We start from the raw sequence: 22,604 nt of genomic DNA on the forward strand, positions 1-22,604 counted from the left end.
GTCCACAGGGCACATATGACTGTGGCGAGGATGAGCAGGTGTTTTGAAGGGGTGGGGTATAGGTGTGGGTGGTGCCCGTGTGGGCCTGCAAATCATGCCCATATGTTTTGGGCCTGTCCGTACCTTAGGGGATTTTGGCAGGGATTTGCCGACATTATTTAAGGTAAAGGTGGTTCCGAGTCCAAAAGTGGCGATCTTTGGAGTGTCAGAAGTCCTGAGGTCCAGGGGGTGAAAGAGGCCAATGTCTTGGCCTTTGCCCCCTGATAGCCCACAGACGGATCTTATTGGAAATGAGCCAAAACTGGGGTTGTGAGTGAGTGACCTGGAGGAGTTTCTTCGGCTGGAGAAGATAAAGTTCACCTTGAGAGGATCTGTGGAGAGAGTTGCCCGGAGATGGCAGCCGTTCATCGACTTCTTGAGGACAGTTAAGGTGTCAGGGAGTTGGGGTGGGGGGGGGGGGGGAAGTGGGGGGGGGGGGGGGTGTGGGAGGAAGCAGGGGATTGGGGAGCGAGGCGGGATGGTGGATTGCTTGGTATTTAGTTGGTTTGATTACTTGCAGCCCTGTTGCCTTGTTTCGTTTTATGGTTATGTTTGTTGTGTAAATATATAAATGCCTCAATAATTTTTTTTAAACTCTGGTTTAACATTCCATCCGATTTTAATCATCGCTAAATTCAAAAGTTGGGTTTCCTGTCCAAGTTATGTTAACATCATACGCACAAACTCTAATCAAATTCGTCCTGCAACTTTTCTATCTCTCCCTCTTCAGACTCTGAAAGATTTGGGATGATGCCAGATGACGGGAAACTTGCAAGTGTTACACGCTCGTCAAGTTCTAAACGGGTGAATGGATAAAGCCAGCAACTGCAAACCAGTTCGTTACACTTCGGTGCTGGGGATGCTTGAGGAAGCAGCAATTTGAGACAGAATTAAGTTACTTTGGAAAATACGGATTGCTTAAGCGAAGCCAACTGGAATTCGTTAAATGCAAGTCGTGTTACGCTAACTTGCTTGAAAGTTTCATGAGATGAAGGGGGTTAAGTTAGGGTAATATGGTCAATGTAGTGTATATGGACATTGAGTGTGGTTTGATTAATACCGCAGAATAGGCCTATGAGTAACGAGAGACCACATGGAGGAAAAGCAATAGCAGCTACATGAACACTAAATTGGAAGACAGTAACATTAAACCGTTTTATTCTGGACTGCATGGACGTTTATAATGGAGTCCCCTCGTCGTCGGCGTTAGGACCCTATTATTATAGATATATATTACTCGTCTAGACTTTGTTGTGCAGGACAGAAATTCAAATTTTTGGGATGACATGAAACTCAGTATTAGTGTCAACTCTGATGAGGTTAAGTTTTAATCTTCAAAAAGAAATTGATCTGTTAGTAGAATGTACAGACAAGTGGAACATTACATTTAAGGCAGCGAATTGTGTACTGGTTCTCAAAAGGTTGCAGGAGGATAGGGATGCATTGCAGAATATGTGCACAAATCATGGAGGTTGGAAGGGCAGGTTGTGAGGATGGTTAATAAAGCATATGGAATTCTCTGCTTTATAGGCAAGGACATTGATGACGAAAGGAATAAACATGAAAACTCTGCATTAAACAAGGAGAGCATTGCATCCAGTTCTGCGCACCACACTTCAGGAAAATATGTGGTCGCTGGAAAGTGTGCAGCAAAGATGCATAGAAATAGTTCCAGAGATGAGGAACTTCAACTACCTAGATACATTGTAAAAAAAACTGTCTGTTTTCATCGGAGAGGAGAATATTAAGAGGAGATTCAATATAATTGTTTCTAAATGCCGACGGGTCTGGGTGGAGCAAAGAGTACAATGCTATTCCCATCAGTCAAAGAATATAGCACCAGAGGGCACAAATGTAATATTTTGACATTTTGGGGATTTCTAATGCAGTTAGTGGTTACGAATTGCAAGTAGTGGAGACAGGATAAATCGTGGCTTTCAAATGAGATTTGGGCATTTATGTCAAGAGGAAAAGTTTGCAGGGCTACAGTCGGGCCAGTAATACATTATGGATTACTGTCGCAGAGACCAAGTGCTGTAACTATTCCCGAATTCTGTGAATGAACTCACTTCTCTGCACCTTGTATCATCAAACGTAATGAAGAGGACAATCGGATGGAATGTTCAGATGTGACTGCACACCATAGCATTTTGAATGCAATCGGTGTTCAATCCCTACAGTAAGAATGATAACTTTTCTTGGAATAGTCATTTATTTGGTCCATTCGCCGTTTGTTCTCACCAATCATTGTCTTTAACGCATTATTTCACATTATCAATTTCACAGAGGATCAAATACGTGAGACGCAATTAGGTAGGTTTTTTTAATGACTAACATTACTTTTCTTCGTGCATTCTGTCACTGAGTTTCACAAGCAATTTGTTATCGCAATTAAATTTATTCCACTTGATTATATTGATTTAAGCTCTCTCTAATCAATTGGGATGACATTTCCCTATTTTATTACAATTCGAATTTTAAAATGGTTCTTATAGCATGCGTTTAGTAAATACTGCAACATAATTTATTTAAATTTAAAATAGAGCTAAAGGTTTTTTACCGAGAACAATAATTTGCCAAATGTAGCCCATTTCTAACCCTATTTCTGCAGAGGCATACTGAAGCCACTTGCATGATGAATTCTTGCACTGACTAAAAGTTAGATTCAATTATATTCACTTTGGTTATGTTTCTTCACAATAAATGTAATGGTTAATGTCAATTTGATGGAGTGAATCTGCCAGTTGGTAAGGCATTGCAGTTAGGGCAATAATTTGTGGTGCTGTCATACTTTTCAATATTTAGCAGCCTTGCGTGTTCAGTCACATCAATGTTATATTCAAATCCACGACCAGAACGTTCTGTTGACAGAGAGGGGTTTTTGTGCTGTCTTTTGTTAGCGGAAGATATTTTTTTAAAGGGTAGGAATGAATTAGAAAATACACGTGAAACGCGCCTAAATAAAGTGAGTATTGGAGCAAGCTGAAAAGATAATTCAAAATGTGTCAAATAAAATTGCATAAAGTGAGGTTTAGATGATGGATCAGAGTTGGAGATAGCATGAAAAGAAAAAAGTATTGGAATTTACGAAGCATGTTTGTACAAAAGAACTGCTGGCATAGAGCCAAAGTTTGCTATTGTGTTAAAAGCCCCAGGAGAGGTTATATCTGGTTTAAACTGAATCTGAGAAAATGGGAATAGAATAAAAATTAAGACAAAATGAAACCGTACAATTTACTGAAAATAGGTGATAAACAAATGGAATATAAGTATAGAATAAATGGGCATATTTGTTACAATAGACCTTTGAACATCTCTTAGAAATAACAGGAAGCGAGCAGACTGATATTCCTGAGAGATTTCCCTGCTGTTACTTTGCTGAAAAGCCGAAAACGAAAGAAAGAAAAGGTTTGCTTCCATCGTTTCTCTAATCCAGGCATTTTGCTGGTGATCTTCCAATGTGAGATCAGGAAATTACTCCCTCAATATCAGCGGTGTTACAGTGAAAATAAATCTCATGACCTAATTTAAGATGCCGATATAGTTGGAATTGAATCATCGCCGTTTTGAAGCTGTAATTATAAAATGATATCCATTGTCACACGTAGTCCACTAACACTGCAATGAATTAATTGTGAAAAGCCCCCGGTCGCCGCATTCCAGCACCTGTTCAGGTACACAGAGGAAGAATTCAGAATGTCCAATCCACCTGACAGCACGTCTTTCATGCCTTGTGGGAAGAAACCGGTGCACCCGGAGGAAACCCATGCAGACACAGGGAGAACCTGCAAGAGTGACCCAAGCCGGGAATCAAACATGGGACCCTGGCGCTGTGAGGCAAACATGCTAACCACTCTGCTACCGTGCTGCTTTAGATCCAAAGTGCGGCAAATTGGACCGCCATGTCAACACCCCAAAACAGGCAGGCTGCAGTACTTGAATGATTCTTCGTTGGCAGGTCAGAAAAATGTAAGCAATTCTTCTGTAAGACGGAATGCATAAAATAATGATGCAATAATGAAAGGGGCGTGGTATGAATGGAGATTTGGAATACTTCGTCTTGACAGTTCCATTCGCGGCACTCTCTATTAATGAAGAGTCCCTGTCCTAATGTATATGGGGTTGGGATGATAGTTTTCAAATACATATATTTTTCAAATACCACACAGGTGCCATCTCCAAAGGGAGATATTCTAGTCTCAGCCGCTTGGCAGTAAACTGCCCTCATCATCAAAATCTGGGTCAAGATCACCACTGACCAAAAGCATAAATGGGCCATCCTGTGGTAACACAAGCAAGTTAGAGTCGAGATATTCTGCGATGAATGAGTCTCCTGATTCCAACAAGCGTCTCCAGAATCACACGGCACAAATTCTGGAGTGAGGTGCACGGTGGCTGACACTTCTGTTTCACAGCGCCAGAACCCGCTTTGACTACGTCCATGGGAGCGTGGTGTTTGCAAGTTCTCTACGTTACTGCGAAAGTTTCCTCCCGGTGCTCTGGTTTCCTCCCATAGTCCAAGGATGTGCAGGTTAGGTGGATTGGCCATAATCAATACACTGGTTACGGGGATACGGTGGGGGAGTTAGCCGAGATAGGGTGTGCTTTCGGCGGATTGGTGCAAACTGGATGGACCGAATGGTCTCCTTCTCCACTGCAGGGAATCTCTGTGAATGCATTAAGTGCAATGCGGCCTATTCAAATGGTGCACTCCTTCCACACATCCATTCCACCACCAGAACGCTATGGTTTGTAACGTGTACCATCGATAAGATGCAGTACAACAGGTCAGTGTGGGATAAGGGTTACAATGTTTCAAGAACAATCCTTGCCAACCACCATTAACTCTTCGAAGGAAATTAGGAACGGGTAATAAATGTTGGGCTTACCCGCAATGCACAGGTCCTATACATATATATTTCTTCAAGTTTATGACGTGTCAAAGATAAATATTGTCCATGTGCACAGCAATGTCTGTACATTTCGCCTATGCTCAGCGACGGAATCCCGGGGAGATTCGTGCAAATATTTTAAAATAGCCGCTAGTCTGACAGTTACAGATACCGTTCATTGAAGTTAAGGTCGAAGGGCGGGAATAGTTTGAACTATTTCAGGTTATCGGAATAGTAATCACTGAATCACAGATTGCACTGACGCATGAAAGGCCCTAACCTGCTCTCCTAATCCCACTTTCCAGCACTTGGCCCATATCCTTGAATGCTATGACGTGCCAAGTCATCCAGGTACTTTTTAAAGGATATGAGGCAACCCGCCTCGACCCCCTCCCAAGCAGTGCATTCCAGACCGTCATCACTCTCTGGATAACAACGTTTTTCCTCAAATCCCCCCTAAACCTCCCACCTTTCACTTTGAACATGTCTCCTCTCGTAACTAACCCTGCAACTAAAGGGGAAAGCTACTCCCTATCTACCCTGTCCAAGCCCTTCATAGTCTTGGACACTTCAATCAGGTCACCCCTTTAGTCTTCTCTGCTCCAGAGAAAACAAACCAAGCCTGTCCAACCTCTCTTCATAACTTAAGGGTTTAATCCCAGGCAGCATTCTGGTGAATCTTCTCTGCACCCCTCCAATGCAATTACGTCCTTCCTATAATGTGACCAGAATTGCTCACAGCCGTGGCCTCACTAAAGTTCTATATAGCTCATCATGACCTACCGACTGTTATAATCTATGCCCCATTGGTAAAAGCGAGCACCCCACTTCTATTTTTCACCACCCTATCAACTTGCAATTCTGCCTTCAGAGATTGAGGGCAATTACACCAAGGTCTCTTTGTCCTTCGTACCTTCACAGTATCAGACCTTCATACACACGTCCTTGTTAAATTATTCCTTCCAAAACGTATCACCTCACACTTTTCAGGGTTAAATTTCATCTGCCACTTATCCGCCCATTTGACTATCCCATCTATATAATCCTGCAACCCAAGACACTCAACATCACTGTTCAACGCCCGATCAATCTTTGCATCATCCACAAACTTACTCATCTTACCTCCCACGTAGTGAACTATGTAATTTATATAAATGACAAATAATCGGGGATCTCTGTGGCACACACTGGTCACTGCCTTCTAGAACTAAAGCAGCCGTCTATCATCACCCTATGTCTGTTACTGTTAAACCAATTATGAATCCTCCTTACCAAATTACCCTGTATACCGTGTACATTTGCCTATTTAATGTCTCCATGTGAGACCTTGTCAAAAGCTTTGCTGAAATCCATGTAAACTACATCAACTTCACTACCCTCACCTATACACTTGATTGCATACTCAAAAAAATTGAATCAAACTTGCACGGCATGACTACCCTGTGACAAAGCCATGGTGACTTTCCCTGATGAATTAATTATCGTTTCAAAATAAGGTGTCAAATTCTAGAACGAAAGCGCTCAGATGGAAAATAGTGAAAAGAAAATTCATCAGAGATATCGTGAAAAATGAATTTACTCAGAACGGAATGATCTCAAAGCAATATTTCCAACGTAGCAAAAGTCGGTTAGATCGCATGACTGAGAATTTGGTGGAGTTGTCCAACTTGTTACCCAGATGTACAAACCAGCAGTTCGCTTTAATCTCAGGGAAATTTGGTGTAATTGATACACAGAGACGTAGAAATTAGCCTTGGGAGCTATGGTAACTGTCAATATCGTAAATAGTTTTTTTTCCTCAGAGTAACAGAATGTAGCCTATTCGCTGTCATGCATAAACAAATTGATTATAAGATTGTGGGGTGTTTAAGGAAATTTGATCACGCTTGTACAAAATTATTTTATGAATTGTTTTTGCCAGAACGCCAGAAAATTGAGGCCATCCGGAAAAATGTCGGTAAGACCTCACAACTTCACCAATATTTGCTTTCCGCCACAACCGATCCACAGCAGATGCTATCTACCTGGCCCTACATTCATCACTGGAGCATCTCGACAAGACCTCCTAGGTCAGACTCCTATTCATTGACTGCAGCGCCGCCATCAACGCCATAATCCCAGCCAAGGTCATAGCAAAACTCCAAAGCAATGATTTGGTTCCTTCCTCTGCAGCTGGATCCTCGACTTCCTGACCCATAGATTACAATCAGTAAGGATAAACAACAACACTTCCTCCATGATAGTCCTCAATACCGGGCCCCGCAAAGCTTCATACTTAGCACCCTACTATACGCCCTATACACACAGGGCTGCATGGTAAAATCCGGCTCCAACTCCATGTACAAGTTTGCTGATGACACGACCGTAGTGGGTCGGATCTCAAACAATGATGAGTCAGTGTACAGAAGGGAGATAGATAATCTCGTGGCATGATGTAATGACAACAATCTCTCCCTCAATGTCAGCAACACTGAGGTGCTGTTCATTGACTTTAGGGAGTGAAGTGTCGTACACACCCCTGTCTGCATCAATGGTGCCAAGGTGAAGATGGTTGACAGCTTCAATTTTCTAAGAGTTCACATCACCAAAAATCTGTCCCAGTCCACTCACATTGACGTTACGAACAAGAAAGCACAACAGCGCCTATACTTTCTCAGGAAACTGAGGGAATTCGGCATGCCCACATTGACTCTTACCAATTTTCACAAAGGCACCATAGAAAGCATCCAATCTGGCTGCATCACAGCTTCGTGTGGCAACTGCTCTGCCCAAGACAGTAAGAAACTACAGAGTCATGAACGCAGTCCATCACGCAAATGTGCCTACCATCCAATGACACTGTCCACACTTTGCGTTGTCTTGGGAAAGTGGGTCACATAATCTAAGACCCCTCCCACCCGGCTTATTCTCTCTTCCAACCTCTGCCATGGGGCAGAAAATACAAAAGTCTGAGAACACGCACTAACAGATTCAAACACAGCTTCGTTCTCGTTGTTACCAGACCCCCTTATGGACTGAACTGACCTCTTCTCTACTGTGCCGCACGACACGCCATATGATTCACCCAATATTTGGTATTTACATTGTGTATTTATGGTATGTCCAATGTTTTTGATGTATGGAACGACCTGCTTGTTCTTTACTAAGAGCAATACGTTTCACTGTACCTCGGTACACGTGACAATAAATCTAAATTATATATAGTCTTGATACATATATATGCATGTGTGTGCATTGCAAAATGAATGTGTTTCTGTGATAGATTTGTCAACACTGCATTCAAATTTCCAAACCTGAGACACAAAGCAAAAATGGAATGGGGAGGAAAAATTCAAAAGTTTGGTTTTGTCAATCCAAATATAGAACACCAAAAAAACAAGAGGCATGAGATTAATGACCAAAGATGGTCAGTGATGCAAATGCAAGGAATTGGACAGATTATCTTTAAAAATAAAGTCAGGGGATGGCTTAGCGGCCCAACACAGGGGAAATGATTAGCGTTAAGAACACACTGAATTTGACACGGTATGTAGAGTAAAAGTGGGAGGTTTGGATACGAGCAAGAAGGAATAGGATTATATAAATATCGAGAGAGAAAAAAGTAAAATTTACAATTCCACTTCTACCACTTCCTGCTACATGGATTTTGAAACCGGCCCCTTAGGCCGCTTATTCTGGGGAGGCTGCTGAGATGCAATAAACTCGGGAAATAGACTCCCAATCCATCGCCCAATCCGGTTTCATCTTTGAAATCTATCAGGACAAATCCAAAATTTTCACCAGTCCCCTTTTGACAATGTCTTTTACCGATAAGGTGGGTGAGTTGCACTTCACCAGTTGTCCTCCCACCTCACCAGAATTAGATCCCTAATCTCGAACCGCAGTCGAGTTTGGTAGCCTCTGCACCAGGAGCTCCTAGTTCGATTCCCACTCCTAGACCAGATGGGGACGCACGTTGCGCTCATAACTTGGCCAAGCATGTTTGACCATCAACTTTTAAATCGTTCCACTCCACCTATGTTAGTTGGTAAGTTCACCATGCTTGATGTGAAGCAACAAGCCATCACGCTATAGCCTCCAGTCATTCGATATGGGGAAACTTCGAACACTTTTTCTAGACTGATTCTTTAGATAGCAGGGAGTGAGAGATTGGATTCGGCTTCCACTAATTTACAGGATTATTCTCACAAAGGCTGTCACTGCGAACATTCCAGGCTGTCTATCTTACTGTTTACGACACCCTCGGTGCTATCCGAAGTGACTTTTGGCTCTTCTCTGCCTCGGAATCCACAGCCACGGAGGCGAAAAGGAGTTGAGTACAATACAGAAGCAAAACGCCGGGAGATAATGAAAGTCTGGAACAAAAATCAGGAAATTCTGGCGACAAGCAGCTTCTGCGGAAAAAGGGAATGAATTCCCAGGCTAGTTATGATCAATCAGCACCGAGACATTTACGGGATAGAATAGATTCTAAACCGCTTTAAAGACAGGGAAATTGGAAGGGAAGTAATTGGGAGGGGGGAGCAAGAGGCATTTGTTGGCAAAAGGGCTGATAGGCACAAAAAAGAAAGTTGAGACGAGAGAAACTCGAAATGACAAAAAACACCCATGGGAGCAGTGGTTATGATATGGAAGTGTTGAGAGAAATGTGCATCCGGAAGACAAAACATAATTTTATATTCGGTGTGTTTCATTAGAGCAGCAGAGGTAGGGTAGCACAGTTGCGCAGTGGGTTAACCCTGCTGCCTCAGGGCGCCGAGGTCCCAGGTTCCTTCCCGGCTCTGGGTCACTGTCGGTGTGGAGTTTGAACATTCTCCCCGTGTTTGCGTGGGTTTCGCCCCCACAGCTCAAAGATGTGCAGGTTAGGCGGATTAGTACGCAAAATTGCCCGTTAATTGGAAGAAATGAATTGGGTACTCTAAATTTTAAAAAGCGAGCAGCAGAGCTGATAAAGGCAGAGCGGTCAAAATGGGGAGTTGGGTAGAGAACTAAAACGAGAAGCGACTGGAAGCCCAGGATCATGTTGGCGGACTCAAGAGAAATGTTCCACAAAGTGGTCACTAAACTGCATTTGGTTTCCCAAATGTATGGGAAACCACATCGTGAGGAATGAGCACACCAAATTGAAACAAGAGTAAGTAAATGGCTGTGTCAACTGGAAGAGATGTGATTGGGGGCTATGGACTTTATGAATCAAAAAGATAAGAGGGCCGATTTGGGATCTCCTCTGCTTGCACTAGAATATGCCATCGGGTGGATGACAGTCGGGAAGGTGTGAGTGGCGCATCGAAATACAGAGCTGATGGATCGGGAGGGCGCGCTGTGGAGGACGTCAGAGGCAAATGGGAGGAAGAGTTGGCGGCGGAGTTTGGGGCTGGAGTGTGCAGTGAAGCCCCGTGGAAGGTGAGTGCTTCCTTGTTGTGTGCGAGATTCAGTTTCATCCATTTTAAGGTGGGGCACAGAGCCCACATAAACATCTCGAGATGAGCCGGTTCCATTCAGGGTTGGATGATAGGGGTGGGCGGTGTGCGGGAGTCTGGCAAATCATGTGCATATATTCTCTGCACGTCCGAGGTGGAGGGGGTTCCACGAAGGGTGTTTAGATCGAATATCCAAAATTCGGGGCGTCCGGGTGGCTCCGAGTCCGGAATTGCGCTTTTCAGAGTATCGGAAGATCCGGGAGTTCAGGTAGGGCAAGGGGCCGATGTCTTGGCCTTTGCCTCCCTGACAGCTGGGAGACGGACTTTGTTGAATTGGCGGGTCTCAGAGCCGCCAAAAGGTGAGTGATCTGGCAGAATGTTTGTACCCGGAAAAGGTCAAGTTCAACATATGTGGAGTGGAAGAGGAGGAAGCCAGTTATCCCCTGTTTTAAATTGAACTGACGCATTAGCGGGGAGGGGGCAGTTATGGGTGTTTTGTTTTGTTCGGGGGGGAAAGAAAAAAGAGACGGGCTTGGAGGGGACAACGGGTTGAGGGCTAGGAGTGGGGGAGAGAGAGAGAGAAGGCAATGGTAGTTGTTGTTCTGTTACGAGTTGCCGAGGTTCAGCTTTTGTATTTTTGAAATGCCTTCAATAAAAATATTTCTGAAAAAAAAAGAAGATGCCATCGGGTGGGTGTCATGGGTTACGAAACGTTGAAGAGTGGACAAGGGTGTAGCCGTGGAAACAATCCCATTGGAATACTGAATGGTATGGGAAGGTGTGTTTCAGTGCCTGTATGTTCTGGCCCAACGCCAAAACTCCAGACATTCCAAAGTAAACAGATTTATGATTAGTAGTGGGAACTGAAGCTGAGAGAGTGGATATAATTTCAGCCTTACAAATCCAATAAGGAATACGCGTTAGTTTACTTAGGCCAGAGCACAAGGACCCATGTGTACTGTAAATGCTCCTTTAATTTCTGTGCAGTGCTCACAGCATCTCAGCCTCCACCTCCGCCATGCCGTTGGGTTTATAATTGGCAGAGCAGAACTGTATGGTACAGCATTGGTATATTTCTGAAATCGCTGTGACATTTCTGAAACCACTGCCTTCACTTAAACGTTTCTCTTTTCAGAGGAAATACTGCGCCGACAGGAGCCAGGTACAAAAAAAGAACTCGGGTGAAGTGGGACATCAGCGGGGGACAAAAGTGCGGTTTCAACGAAAGTCAACGAAAGCCTTCAGGCCAAATACAGGGAAGCCCAAAAACAGAGCGTTCCTCCAACGCTCGACAAATTATTTCAATGATTGTACTTGAATGTCTCTTGCAGCCCGTCATCATTTACTTGGCAAGCGAAGACATTGGTTCCGTAAACGATCGGAGACAGTGGTCTCCATTTTGACAATGAGGGTTGCGATGCATTCGATGGATTGTGCTGAGCTCACTCCATCATCCTTGCGTTCTGTTTTTAATTAACTCCGGAAAGATTGGAACAGCGAGGCAGTTATCAGAGAAAACAATACGCAGCAATCCTTCCAGTAGTAGTTCCCGTACTTACCAAATGAGACCGTTTGGAAATGTCAATCAGCATTGTTTAGATCGAACACAGCGCGAGCATAACAGAATGAACCACTCGACTCAGAGTTCACCCCTCTGAGACGTATCAATGAGAAACAATAGGCACCCAAGGGCAGAAATTACAACCTCCTGCTTTCTGTATCAGGAGATCTCGTGTTGCTCTTATGAAATGAAAACCACTTATTGTCACAAGTAGGCTTCAAATGAAGTTACTGTGAAAAGGCCCTAGTCGCCACATTCCGGCGCCTGTTCGAGGAGGTCGTAGAGGGAATTGAACCGTGCTGCTGGCCTGCCTTGGTCTGCTTTCAAAGCCAGTGATTTAGCCCCGTGCTACAGTGATTTGGAACTTCTGGAAGCCGAAACATGTCTTTTGGTTAATTTTGTCTTTAACCTTTCAGTGGGTAGGTAACAAGGTAAGGAAGTGTTAGGTGCACAGAAGAAAAAATGATAACTTAAAGACTTACATGTGTTGGTACGTCTCACCTCTTGCTTAGGGAATATTTGCACCATAAATCATTTTGCTAGAATAATAGCTATTGAAGTAAAACAAAACTCTGTGTCGGCCTTTATGATTATGATTCCTGACTGAACTTATTGTATTTATCCTAGATAAAGATAAGATCGAGGAAAAGGATGACGGTAAAATGTCATAGAACTTTCATATCCCCGATTCCGTTAGCTCCCTGCTTCCAACTGGGTTATCAGCAGATTTTTTTAAATCCTTTCGGTGAACAAGTGAGAGGTCTTGTGGCGCAGTGGGTAGCGACGCCCGCTCCAACCTCCGTCATACCTCTGGGGCCAGAGCTCCGGGTTAGAGTGCCAACGCCAGGACCAGTTTTCGATGTGGTTCAAACGGCCTAATGTCAGAACAAAGAAGAAAGAAAAGTACAGCAGGCCCTTCGACCCTCCAAGCCTGCGCCGATCATGCTGCCCATCTAAACTAAAATCTTCTACACTTCTGGGGTCTGTATCCCTCTATTCCCAATCCTATTCATGTATTTGTCAAGATGCCCCTTAAACATCACTATCGTCCCTGCTTCCACCACCTCCTCCGGCAGCGAGTTTCAGGCACCCACTACCCTCTGTGTAAAGAAACTCGCCTTGCACATCTACTCTAAACCTTGCCCCTCGCACCTTAAACATATGCCCCTAGTAATTGACCCCTCTACCCTGGGAAAAAGTCTCTGACTATCCACTCTGTCCATGCCCCTCCTAATATTGTAGACCTCTATCAGGTCGCTCTTCAACCTCCTTCGTTCCAGTGAGAACAAACCAAGTTTATTCAACCTCTCCTTATAGCTAATGCCCTCCATACCAGGCAACATCTTGATAAATCTCTTCTGCACCCTCTCTAAAGCCACCACATCAGCTCGGAGCTCGTTCCGCCTCTTTCCATACTGTTCCCCAAAGCGAAAAAGTGTGTGAGTGTATGTATGAAGCTAAGATAAATGAATTAATGGGTAAAACGCTGCCATGGTAACACAGTGGTTAGCACTATTTCTGCACAGCTCCAGAGTCCCAGGTTTGATTCCTGGCTTGGGTCACTGTCTGTGCGGAGTCTGCACATTCTCCCCATGTCTGGGTGGGTTTCCTCCGGGTGCTCCGGTTTCCTCCCACAAGTCCCGAAAGACGTGCTGTTAGGTAATGCCGACATTCTGAATTCTCCCTCTATGTACCTGAACAGACGCCGGAATGTGGCGACTCGGGTCTTTTCACGGTAACTTCATTGATGTGTTAATGTATCTACTTGTGCGAATAAAGATTATTTTAAAAAGATATATCCTTTATTACATCTGGGTTTCCTGATGGGGAACATCAAACTTTGTCCAATGGCTTGGGATGAGGGGGAGAAGAAGGAGAATCCTCGAATAACGGTACTTACCTGAAAGAGGGATAATGTCAGCTTATAGAGGAGGGTATATTTGGCAAATCGAAGTCAACGACCGACAGTCAGAAATGCAATGTCGCAATGGGCACTCGATCAAGAAGATATGCCGCACCCGTTTTCTGGTACGGCGTCCCAATCGGCAGCGGGATCATGTATCCTGGCAGCCAGCCAATGGGGGGGGGGGGGGGGGTTCTATTGTGGGGGTCCATTGTGGACACCCCCAAACCGCTGGGAAATCCACGGGTGTGAGTGGGCTGCCGGCGAGGCAGAGGATCCAGCCGATGGATCCAGCCCCTGGTTCGAATTGATTCTCGGTGCACTTCCAAAGAAAGTGAAGAAGGACAAACAAAGCTAGCATTATTTGACTGATGGCGTTAGAGAATAGGGTGCCGTCGAAAAATGGAGGCTGCTGTATTACCAAGGCGGCATCTCAGGAAAAATCGTCTTTAATATTAAAGGTAGAGAGGGCAAGCAAAATGCGGGGGACAAGAATAGATTAGCAGCTTACCTAAAGGAATCCAAAGGTATCATTTCAAAAAGAGTTTGCAAAGGTACAGTTGATCGAAGGAGAGACCAAAGTGGCCATCCGTTTGTGGAGGCAGAAGGCGTACAGGGGGTACTAAATGAATACTTTGCATCAGTGATGTGGAGATGTCGGCGTTGGACGGAATGGGCATAGTAAGAAGTCTTACACCACCAGGTTAAAGCCCAACAGGGTTGTTTCAAATCACGAGCTTTCAGAGAGCAGCTCCTTCATCAGGTGACACGCAACAATTTGTTTCAAATGCTCCTTTAGCTTCAACCATCCATAATATCCAGGCACAATAGAAAACAAAATATTGCACCGAACTATATAAGGAGGTAATATGCCAGCTGTTAAAGGCTTAGACAAAGAGATAGGCTTTGGTCCATATCTTAAAGCACAGACGAGGTTCAGAGAGGGACCTCATAGCGAATGTCCCAGATAGCTGACGGCTTTGTAAATTTACAAGATAGCAGAATCAGTGCAATGCAGATATCTCAGTGGGATTTTGATTAGAGGAGACTGGGGATGTGCAGGAGCTAAGAAGGATATATTTGCAGATAAATATGAGAAGTTAAAATCAAGATACTGCTTGTCCACGTGATAATTAAAATCAGCGAGAAAAAAGGATGACAGTGAATGGGACTTAGTACAAATTAAAACGCGGGTGGCGGAATTACAACAGACCTCAAGTTTATTTATGATATAACGCGGGAGAAAAGCAAGAAGAAGAATATTATTCTATTTCGGATAATTTAAGTCTCAAGGGAACAGAGGTGTGACTGGTGGCGTCATAAATTATGGTTTCATTCGCTGATGACCTAAAACTGGGGAAATTAGACAATGCTCCAGAGATGGAAATTGTCCATGTTAGTGTCCAAAGATGTACAGATTAGTTGGATTGACGATGCTAAATTTGCCCTTGGTGTCCAAAGACTAGATGGGGTTACGGGGATAGGGCGTCTGACTGCTCCTGTGTAGCATGCTCTTTCGGAGGGTTGGTGCAGACTCGATGGGCTGAATGGCTGTGGGGATTCTATGGTTCTAGTGCTGACGAAAACATATGGTCATTCGGTGCCAGATTATACGACAAAAGTTGAGAATGGACTGGTTAACTCTCAGCTAATGAGTGTTAAACTGCCTTTTTCAGAGTGGCGGTGGGATACCATTTCTGAATTTCGTAACACCTGTTTCTATGCCAGGCCGTATGGAAACCTGCTAAATAACTGGAAAACCCCAGCTTGGCCCAGCTGTAATTCTGCGTACGACGTTTCTGAAATGGTCCGAAAGATCTAATAATAATAATCTTTAATAGTGATACAAGTAGGCTTACATTACCACTGCCATGAAGTTACTGTGAAAATCCCCTAGTTACCACATTCTGTTCAGATACACTGAGGGAGAATTCAGAATGTCCAATTCACCTCACAGCACGTCTTTCGGGACTTGTGGGAGAAAACCGGAGCATCCGGAGGAAACCCACGCAGACACGGGGAAAACATGCAGACTCCGCGCAGGCAGTGACCCAAGCCAGGAATCGAACCTGGTATCCTGGAGCTGTGAAGCAGCGTGCTAACCACTATGCTGCCGTGCTTGAGCACAGAAAAATGCATTGCAATGAACTGATTCTAAGGGGAAAACAGATATGGGGGCAGACTGGGGAAGATGAACTCTCGTTTAGAGGCGAGGAGATGCAATCGAAGTATTTCAAATAGCGAAGGGTTTCGGAGACAAATTGTTTCAAATGAAACGCCAATATCCAGAGAGGACACAGTTAACAAGATCGGCAAAATAACCACAAATAAGGAGAACTTTAGGCTGCATTGCCTCATACAGCTTGATGGTCACAGGCTCAAAAGCACCCGTGCGAAGGGAACTGGAAAGAAAATAATCATACGGGCGTTGGGGGATGGGTAGGGAAATGTGACTGTTTATATTTCCCCAGGCTGGATGGTTTTTCACCACTGGTGATGTGTTCTAACCCAGGAATGAATTCCAATCCAGAGAATTAATTCGGCCCATCGAGACTGCACCGATCCCCCGAAAGAACACCCCACCTGGGCCCTCTCCCGTGCCATATCACTGTAACGCCACCTAACCTACACATCTTTGGACTGTGGGAGGAAACCGGAGCAGCCGGAGGAAACCCATACAAACTCCACACAGACAGACACTCAAGGCTGGAACATAACCCGTGCACATGGTGATGTGAATCAGTAGTGCTAACCACTGTGTCACTGTGCCGCCCCCTCAAGGGCCACAAAAGTTTATTTTGCTTCAACGTTGTTATGCACAAGGCTCAGTTCGGAGACCGTTCATGTGTGTCTCCGTTTATTAATAATCAGTGGACCTGATTTATCAGTTGATGCTTTATTTGATATCATTGTGGACGATTAGGTTTTTCGCCTAAACCCTAACTATTACAAAATGCGATATGTTCTGACACAGCTAAACTGAAAATCTGATCAAAAACAGCAAAATATATCTGGAAATATCAATATTAATTGTATATATAACCACTTAAAAACATAACTTTGGATTTTCAGAAATCAAGAAGTTGAAAAAAGCACTGCAAGATTTAGGTCAGAAAAATAATTTGACTATTCCCATATATTTGTATGCTCCACAATTTGTATATCCCCGTTATTAATATACTTGATATGCTCAGCAAACAGCCTATCCATTGCTGTATTTCCAGATCTAGAGCAGTAAAGTTAATGTTGTGCAGCCTTGTCTGGGAACTTAAACTGCCTGAGGCAGTACGCGAATACCTCAATCACCGATTTCAGTGGTGGCGTCTTGGGCCAGATCTGTGGGACACCTGGCTACATCCCCTGTCGTATTAACTGGCGTCGCTCAGCGATCTGACAGTCTGCCTCAACTCAGTGACGCAACCGATTTCCACACATTATCCCCACCCGACCTCGCTCGATCACAGCTACAATCCAACTCGACTACCCCCCACCCACCCACCCACCCACGCGACTCGAACCGACCATTCTACCAAATCGACCGACTACTCTCTCACCCCAATAGCTGTCCCCGTGAAAACCTTTCAAATGTACCAGACTATGGCAGTTCTTTTTGTGAAACAGGGCCGCGTCCTGTTTCAGCCAATCTTTTCCTGCAATCGCACATCTTCCTCTGAAAAGGGCCGCACTTATTCATCATTGCTGCAGCCGGAATCGGAAGTCCTGGCGGAAAAACCCAGTAAGGTCGAGGCGCGGAATTCCATCCAACAAGCGACAATGCGCGCGCACCATCCACACGGACTGACGATCTGGGTGATTGAAATATACTTCAAAGTGCATGAGCCAAATCTTCCCATATCACAAACACCGATGCCACCTTCGTTGAGTTGAACTTTAGGACCCATCGGAAGCCCGCCTGCGGACGCTCTGGGTGTAATTGCCCGGAAAGTGTAAACTTCCGATGGATTTATTTTCACTGCCCTGTACCTCCACGAATATCACTTACACAGACCTTAATCCGGGATCTGGGCTACATGTTTGCTACTTCCCAGAATATTTACCCTCAAATTGTTGAATGACCCTTAAGTTCCCTTTTTACCCCAGAAGATGAGGGGAGGAAACCCTCGGACGGGACGGCACTGACTTTTCAGAAATTGCCGGGAAATGTCAATGTCTGCTGGGCAACTACTGTGCATCCGGAACACTCTGAAAATCTAAGTCGGAGAATTCGGAAGATTCTGGGTAATTTGGTATTATTGTTACCCAGGAAGAGTTGGAAGAATAAAAATCAGTTCTAACTCCTGAGTATATTGGTAGCCATCGATTACACCCACGTGATTTCCTGACTAGTCCCCGCCAACTAGCCCTCTGCTCGCCCAAACTCCGACGTCCAATCAACTGCAGCCCAACCCAGCGACTACCCTCCCCACCTCCTGATCACCCCCTCCATAGCCCACAATACAATTGCCCCCTCGCCCGAGCTCCGCTCTCTCGGCCCTACAACATTGAAACACCTGAATCCCACCCACCTACACCGCGATCCCAGATTTCTCTCCACCTCACACTTATCCACCGGAGCTGCCCTACCACAGTCCGGATTCCGGTGCAGACTCGATGGGCCGAATGGCCTCCTTCTGCACTGTAAATTCCATAATTCTATGACCGCCCTACACTGCGCTGTAGGGCTCGAGCAGCAACTACGCTGCACATTTCTCAGAATGTGGAGCTCCAGGCCAACGTACGGGAATGGGAGTGGAGTAGAAATCCCACGCTCAATCCCAATCTACGGAAGATGCGGCCCAATATCAACGTTACACCAACGCCCGCCGTGCATTCCCAACACTATGCCCCACACGGCTGCCCACTCCCGACACTCCCACCCAGACTCCCCACGTCAGCTGTCTCGGTTACCCACCCCCATGATCCCGCCAACCTCATTGCTCACACCCCTGCCGACGCCCAATCACACAGTCACTCGCTCACATCACAGTCATATCACTTGCTGACCCATTTGTTGACCCATTCATTCACTCACTGACGCACCCACCCATCCATCCACTTACTGACATAGAACATAGAATACTACAGCGCAGTACGAGCCCTTCGGCCCTCGATGTTGCACCGACCTGTGAAACCATCTGAAGCCGATCTGACCTACACTATTCCATTTTCATCCATATGTCTATCCAGTGACCACTTAAATGCCCTTAAAGTTGGCGAGTCTACTACTGTTGCAGGCAGGGCGTCCCACGCCGCCACTACTCTCTGAGTAAAGAAACTGCCTCTGACATCTGTCCTATATGTATCTCCCCTCAATTTAAAGCTATGTTTTCTCGTGTTGGTCATCACCATCCGAGGAAAAAGACTCTCACTGTCCACCCTATCTAACCCTCTGACTATCTTATATGTCTCTATTAAGTCACCTCTCAGCCTTCTCCTCTCTAACGAAAACAACCTCAAGTCCCTGAGCCTTTTCTCGTAAGACCTTCCCTCCATACCAGGCAACATCATAGTAAATCTCCTCTGAACCCTTTCCAAAGCTTCCACATCCTTCCTATAATGTGGTGACCAGAACTGCACACAGTACTCCAGGTGCGGCCACACCAGAGTTTTGTACAGCTGCAGCATGACCTCGTGGCTCCGAGACTGAATCCCCCTACTGATAAAGGCTAGCACACCATATGCCTTCTTAACAGCCTTATTAACCTGGGTGGCAACTTTCAGGGATTTATGTACCTGGATACCGAGATCTCCCTGTTCATCTACACTACCAAGAATCTTGCCATTAGCCCAATACACTGCATTCCTGTTACTCCTTCCAAAGTGAACCACCTCACACTTTTCCGCATTAAACTCCATCTGGCACCTCTCAGCCCAGCTCTGCAGATTATCTATGTCCCTCTGTAACCTATAACATCCTTCAGCACTATCCACAACTCCAGCGACCTTCGTGTCATCTGCAAATTTTCTAACCCATTCTTCTACACCCTCTTCCAGGTGATTTATAAAAATGACAAACAGCAGTGGCCCCAAAACAGATCCTTGCAGTACACCACTAGTAACTGAACACCAGGATCAACATTTGCCATCAACCACCACCCTCTGTCTTCTTTCAGCTAGCCAATTATTGATCCAAACCACTAAATCACCTTCAATCCCATACTTCCTTATTTTCTGCAATAGCCTACCGTGGAGAACCTTATCAAACGCCTTACTGAAATCCATATACACCACATCAACCGCTTTACCCTCATCCATCTGTTTGGTCACCTTCTCAAAAAACTCAATAAGGTTTGTGAGGCATGACCTACCCTTCACAAAACCGTGTTCACTATCACTAATCAACTTGTTCTTTTCAAGATGATTATGAACCCTATCTCTTATAACCTTTTCCAACATTTTACCCACAACCGAAGTAAGGCTCACAGGTCTATAATTACCAGGGTTGTCTCTACTCCCCTTCTTGAACAAGGGGACAACATTTGCTATTCTCCAGTCTTCCGGCACTATTCCTGTCGACAAAGACGACATAAAGATCAAGGACAAAGGCTCTGCAATCTCCTCCCTGGCTTCCCAGAGAATTCTAGGGTAAATCCCACCTGGCCCAGGGGACTTATCTATTTTTACATTTTCCAAAATTGATAACACCTCCTCCTTGTGAACCTCAATCCCATCTAGCCTGGTCGACTGTACCTGAGTATTCTCCTCGACAACATTGTCTTTCTCCAGTGTAAACACTGACGAAAAATATCCATTTAACGCTTCCCCTATCTCCTCTGATTCCACACACAACTTTCCACTACTATCCTTGATTGGCCCTAATCTTACTCGAGTCATTCTTTTGTTCCTGGTATACCTATAGAAAGCCTTAGGATTTTCCTTGATCCTATCCGCCAAAGACTTTTCGTGTCCTCTCCTCGCTCTTCTTAACTCTCCCTTTAGGTCCTTCCTGGCTAACTTGTAACTCTCAAGTGCCCTAACTGAGCCTTCATGTATCATCCTAACATAAGCCTTCTTCTTCCTCTTGACAAGTGCTTCAACTTCCTTAATAAACCACGGTTTCCTTGCTCAAGAACTTACTCCCTGCCTGACAGGTACATACTTATCAAGGCCACGCAGTAGCTGTTCCTTGAAAAAGCTCCACATTTCGATTGTACCCATTCCCTACAATTTCCTTCCCCATCCTATACATCCTAAATCTTGCCGAATACCATCATAATTGCCTTTCCCCCAGCTATAATTCTTGCCTTGCGGTATATACCTATCCCTGCCCATCGCTAAAGTAAACATAACCGAATTGTGATCACTATCACCAAAGCGCTCACCTACATCTAAACCTAACACCCGGACGGGTTCAGTACCCAGTACCAAATCCAATGTGGCATCGCCCCTGTTGGCCTGTCTACATACTGTGTCAGAAAACCCTCCTGCACACACTGCACAAAAACTGACCCATCTATAGTACTCGAACTATAGTATTTCCACAGTCACCCACTGACACTGAAAACCTGCAAGATCCGACGGTCGAAGGGATAACAAAGAGAAAAATTCTAGATTCTTAAACACTGACCTCAACACTGCAGCCGCTGTCCCGAAATGGAGGACGTGTCCACTACACTGCTCCTTTCCACTGTTCCATTCCGCCCGTGTCTTTCTGGAGTAAAATTATTGCGGTCGGGAGCATGAAGTACCATCGGGGAGGACGGAGAAATATCGGGGCGATATTGGGAATCAGAAATCATCGACCAAACATCGCCTCGGAAGTTTCTATGTTCAGTTGGTGCGAATTTGTACCACAGGAACGCCGTCGACCGCAGAGTGAACAGCAATAACTAAAATGCCACGTTGGATCGATCCAGCAAACTCAGAGATGAACGGGGCAGACAAATGTGGAAATAGCATGGTCTGTTTTAATGTTTGCACTGCGTGAAAACCTTGAAAAACTAATCGGGCTTATTTTGAAAGTACAATGTATGACCGTGTTAAAATATTTGATTTGTGAAGATAGTTTAGTTAAAAACAAGCTGTGTTGGCCGAATGCTTCAGAACGTATTAGGTATATCGAAACATCAAATCCATCCTGGGCGGTGTGCGCTAGAGGCGGCATCTCACCTGCCGTCCATCGCCCGTCCCGATATTCAGTTCTATCAACCACAACAGCACTAAATGTCTAGAGAGGGGTATGGCGGGCAGACCTCTACATAATTGCTGTTATTCATTACAAATCTGAGAACCCAGCAGTAATACTGATTAGGCAAGTGGCACTATCAATGTCCACTCACTTATTTCTGAAGGCTAGCATGCAGCGGCAGCAATCTATTAGGAAGGCTAATGGAATGTTAGCAGAAGTGTTTGAGTCCAGGAGCAATGATGGCTTGCTTCAATTGTATAGGGGCTTGTTAGTCCCCACTTGGAGTCGATGTGAGCAGTGTTGGTTCTCTCACCATAGTAAGGATACTATTGCCAAAGAGGGAGTGCGACAAAGGCTTCTCAGGCATGTTCCAGGGATAGCGGGACTCTCTTCTGAAGAGGCAAACTGGACCTGCATTCTCTCCAGTTTCGAAGGATGAGAGGTGATCTCATTAAAACCAACAAAATAATTAAAGGAATAGACAGAAGATGTTTCTCTTGATTGGGGAACCAGCGGGCACAATTTCAAATTGAGAGGAACTTGGGGGGGTGGGGGGGGGGGGGGGGCGGGGGACGTCTTAGCCACTTAGGATCGAGAAGAGACATATTTTTACACAGAATCTTTGGAATTCGGTACCCCAGAGGGCCGTTGAAGCTCAATC

General features: G+C 45.0%; 1 protein-coding gene across 1 annotated transcript in view; it reads left to right on the plus strand.

The window, feature by feature from the left end:
- LOC119975530 (zinc-binding protein A33-like) overlaps positions 1-22,604 on the plus strand; it is a 556,168-nt gene that overhangs the window by 426,448 nt on the left and 107,116 nt on the right. Inside the window, exons 80-84 of the mRNA XM_038815321.1 lie at positions 2,326-2,352; positions 6,853-6,888; positions 11,487-11,513; positions 12,540-12,569; positions 16,888-16,923. Of these exons, the coding sequence (XP_038671249.1) occupies positions 2,326-2,352; positions 6,853-6,888; positions 11,487-11,513; positions 12,540-12,569; positions 16,888-16,923 (156 nt within the window). The remainder of the gene's footprint in view (positions 1-2,325; positions 2,353-6,852; positions 6,889-11,486; positions 11,514-12,539; positions 12,570-16,887; positions 16,924-22,604) is intronic.

The sequence above is a fragment of the Scyliorhinus canicula genome, chromosome 13, assembly GCF_902713615.1.
Source record: "Scyliorhinus canicula chromosome 13, sScyCan1.1, whole genome shotgun sequence".
Taxonomy (NCBI): Eukaryota; Metazoa; Chordata; class Chondrichthyes; order Carcharhiniformes; family Scyliorhinidae; genus Scyliorhinus; species Scyliorhinus canicula.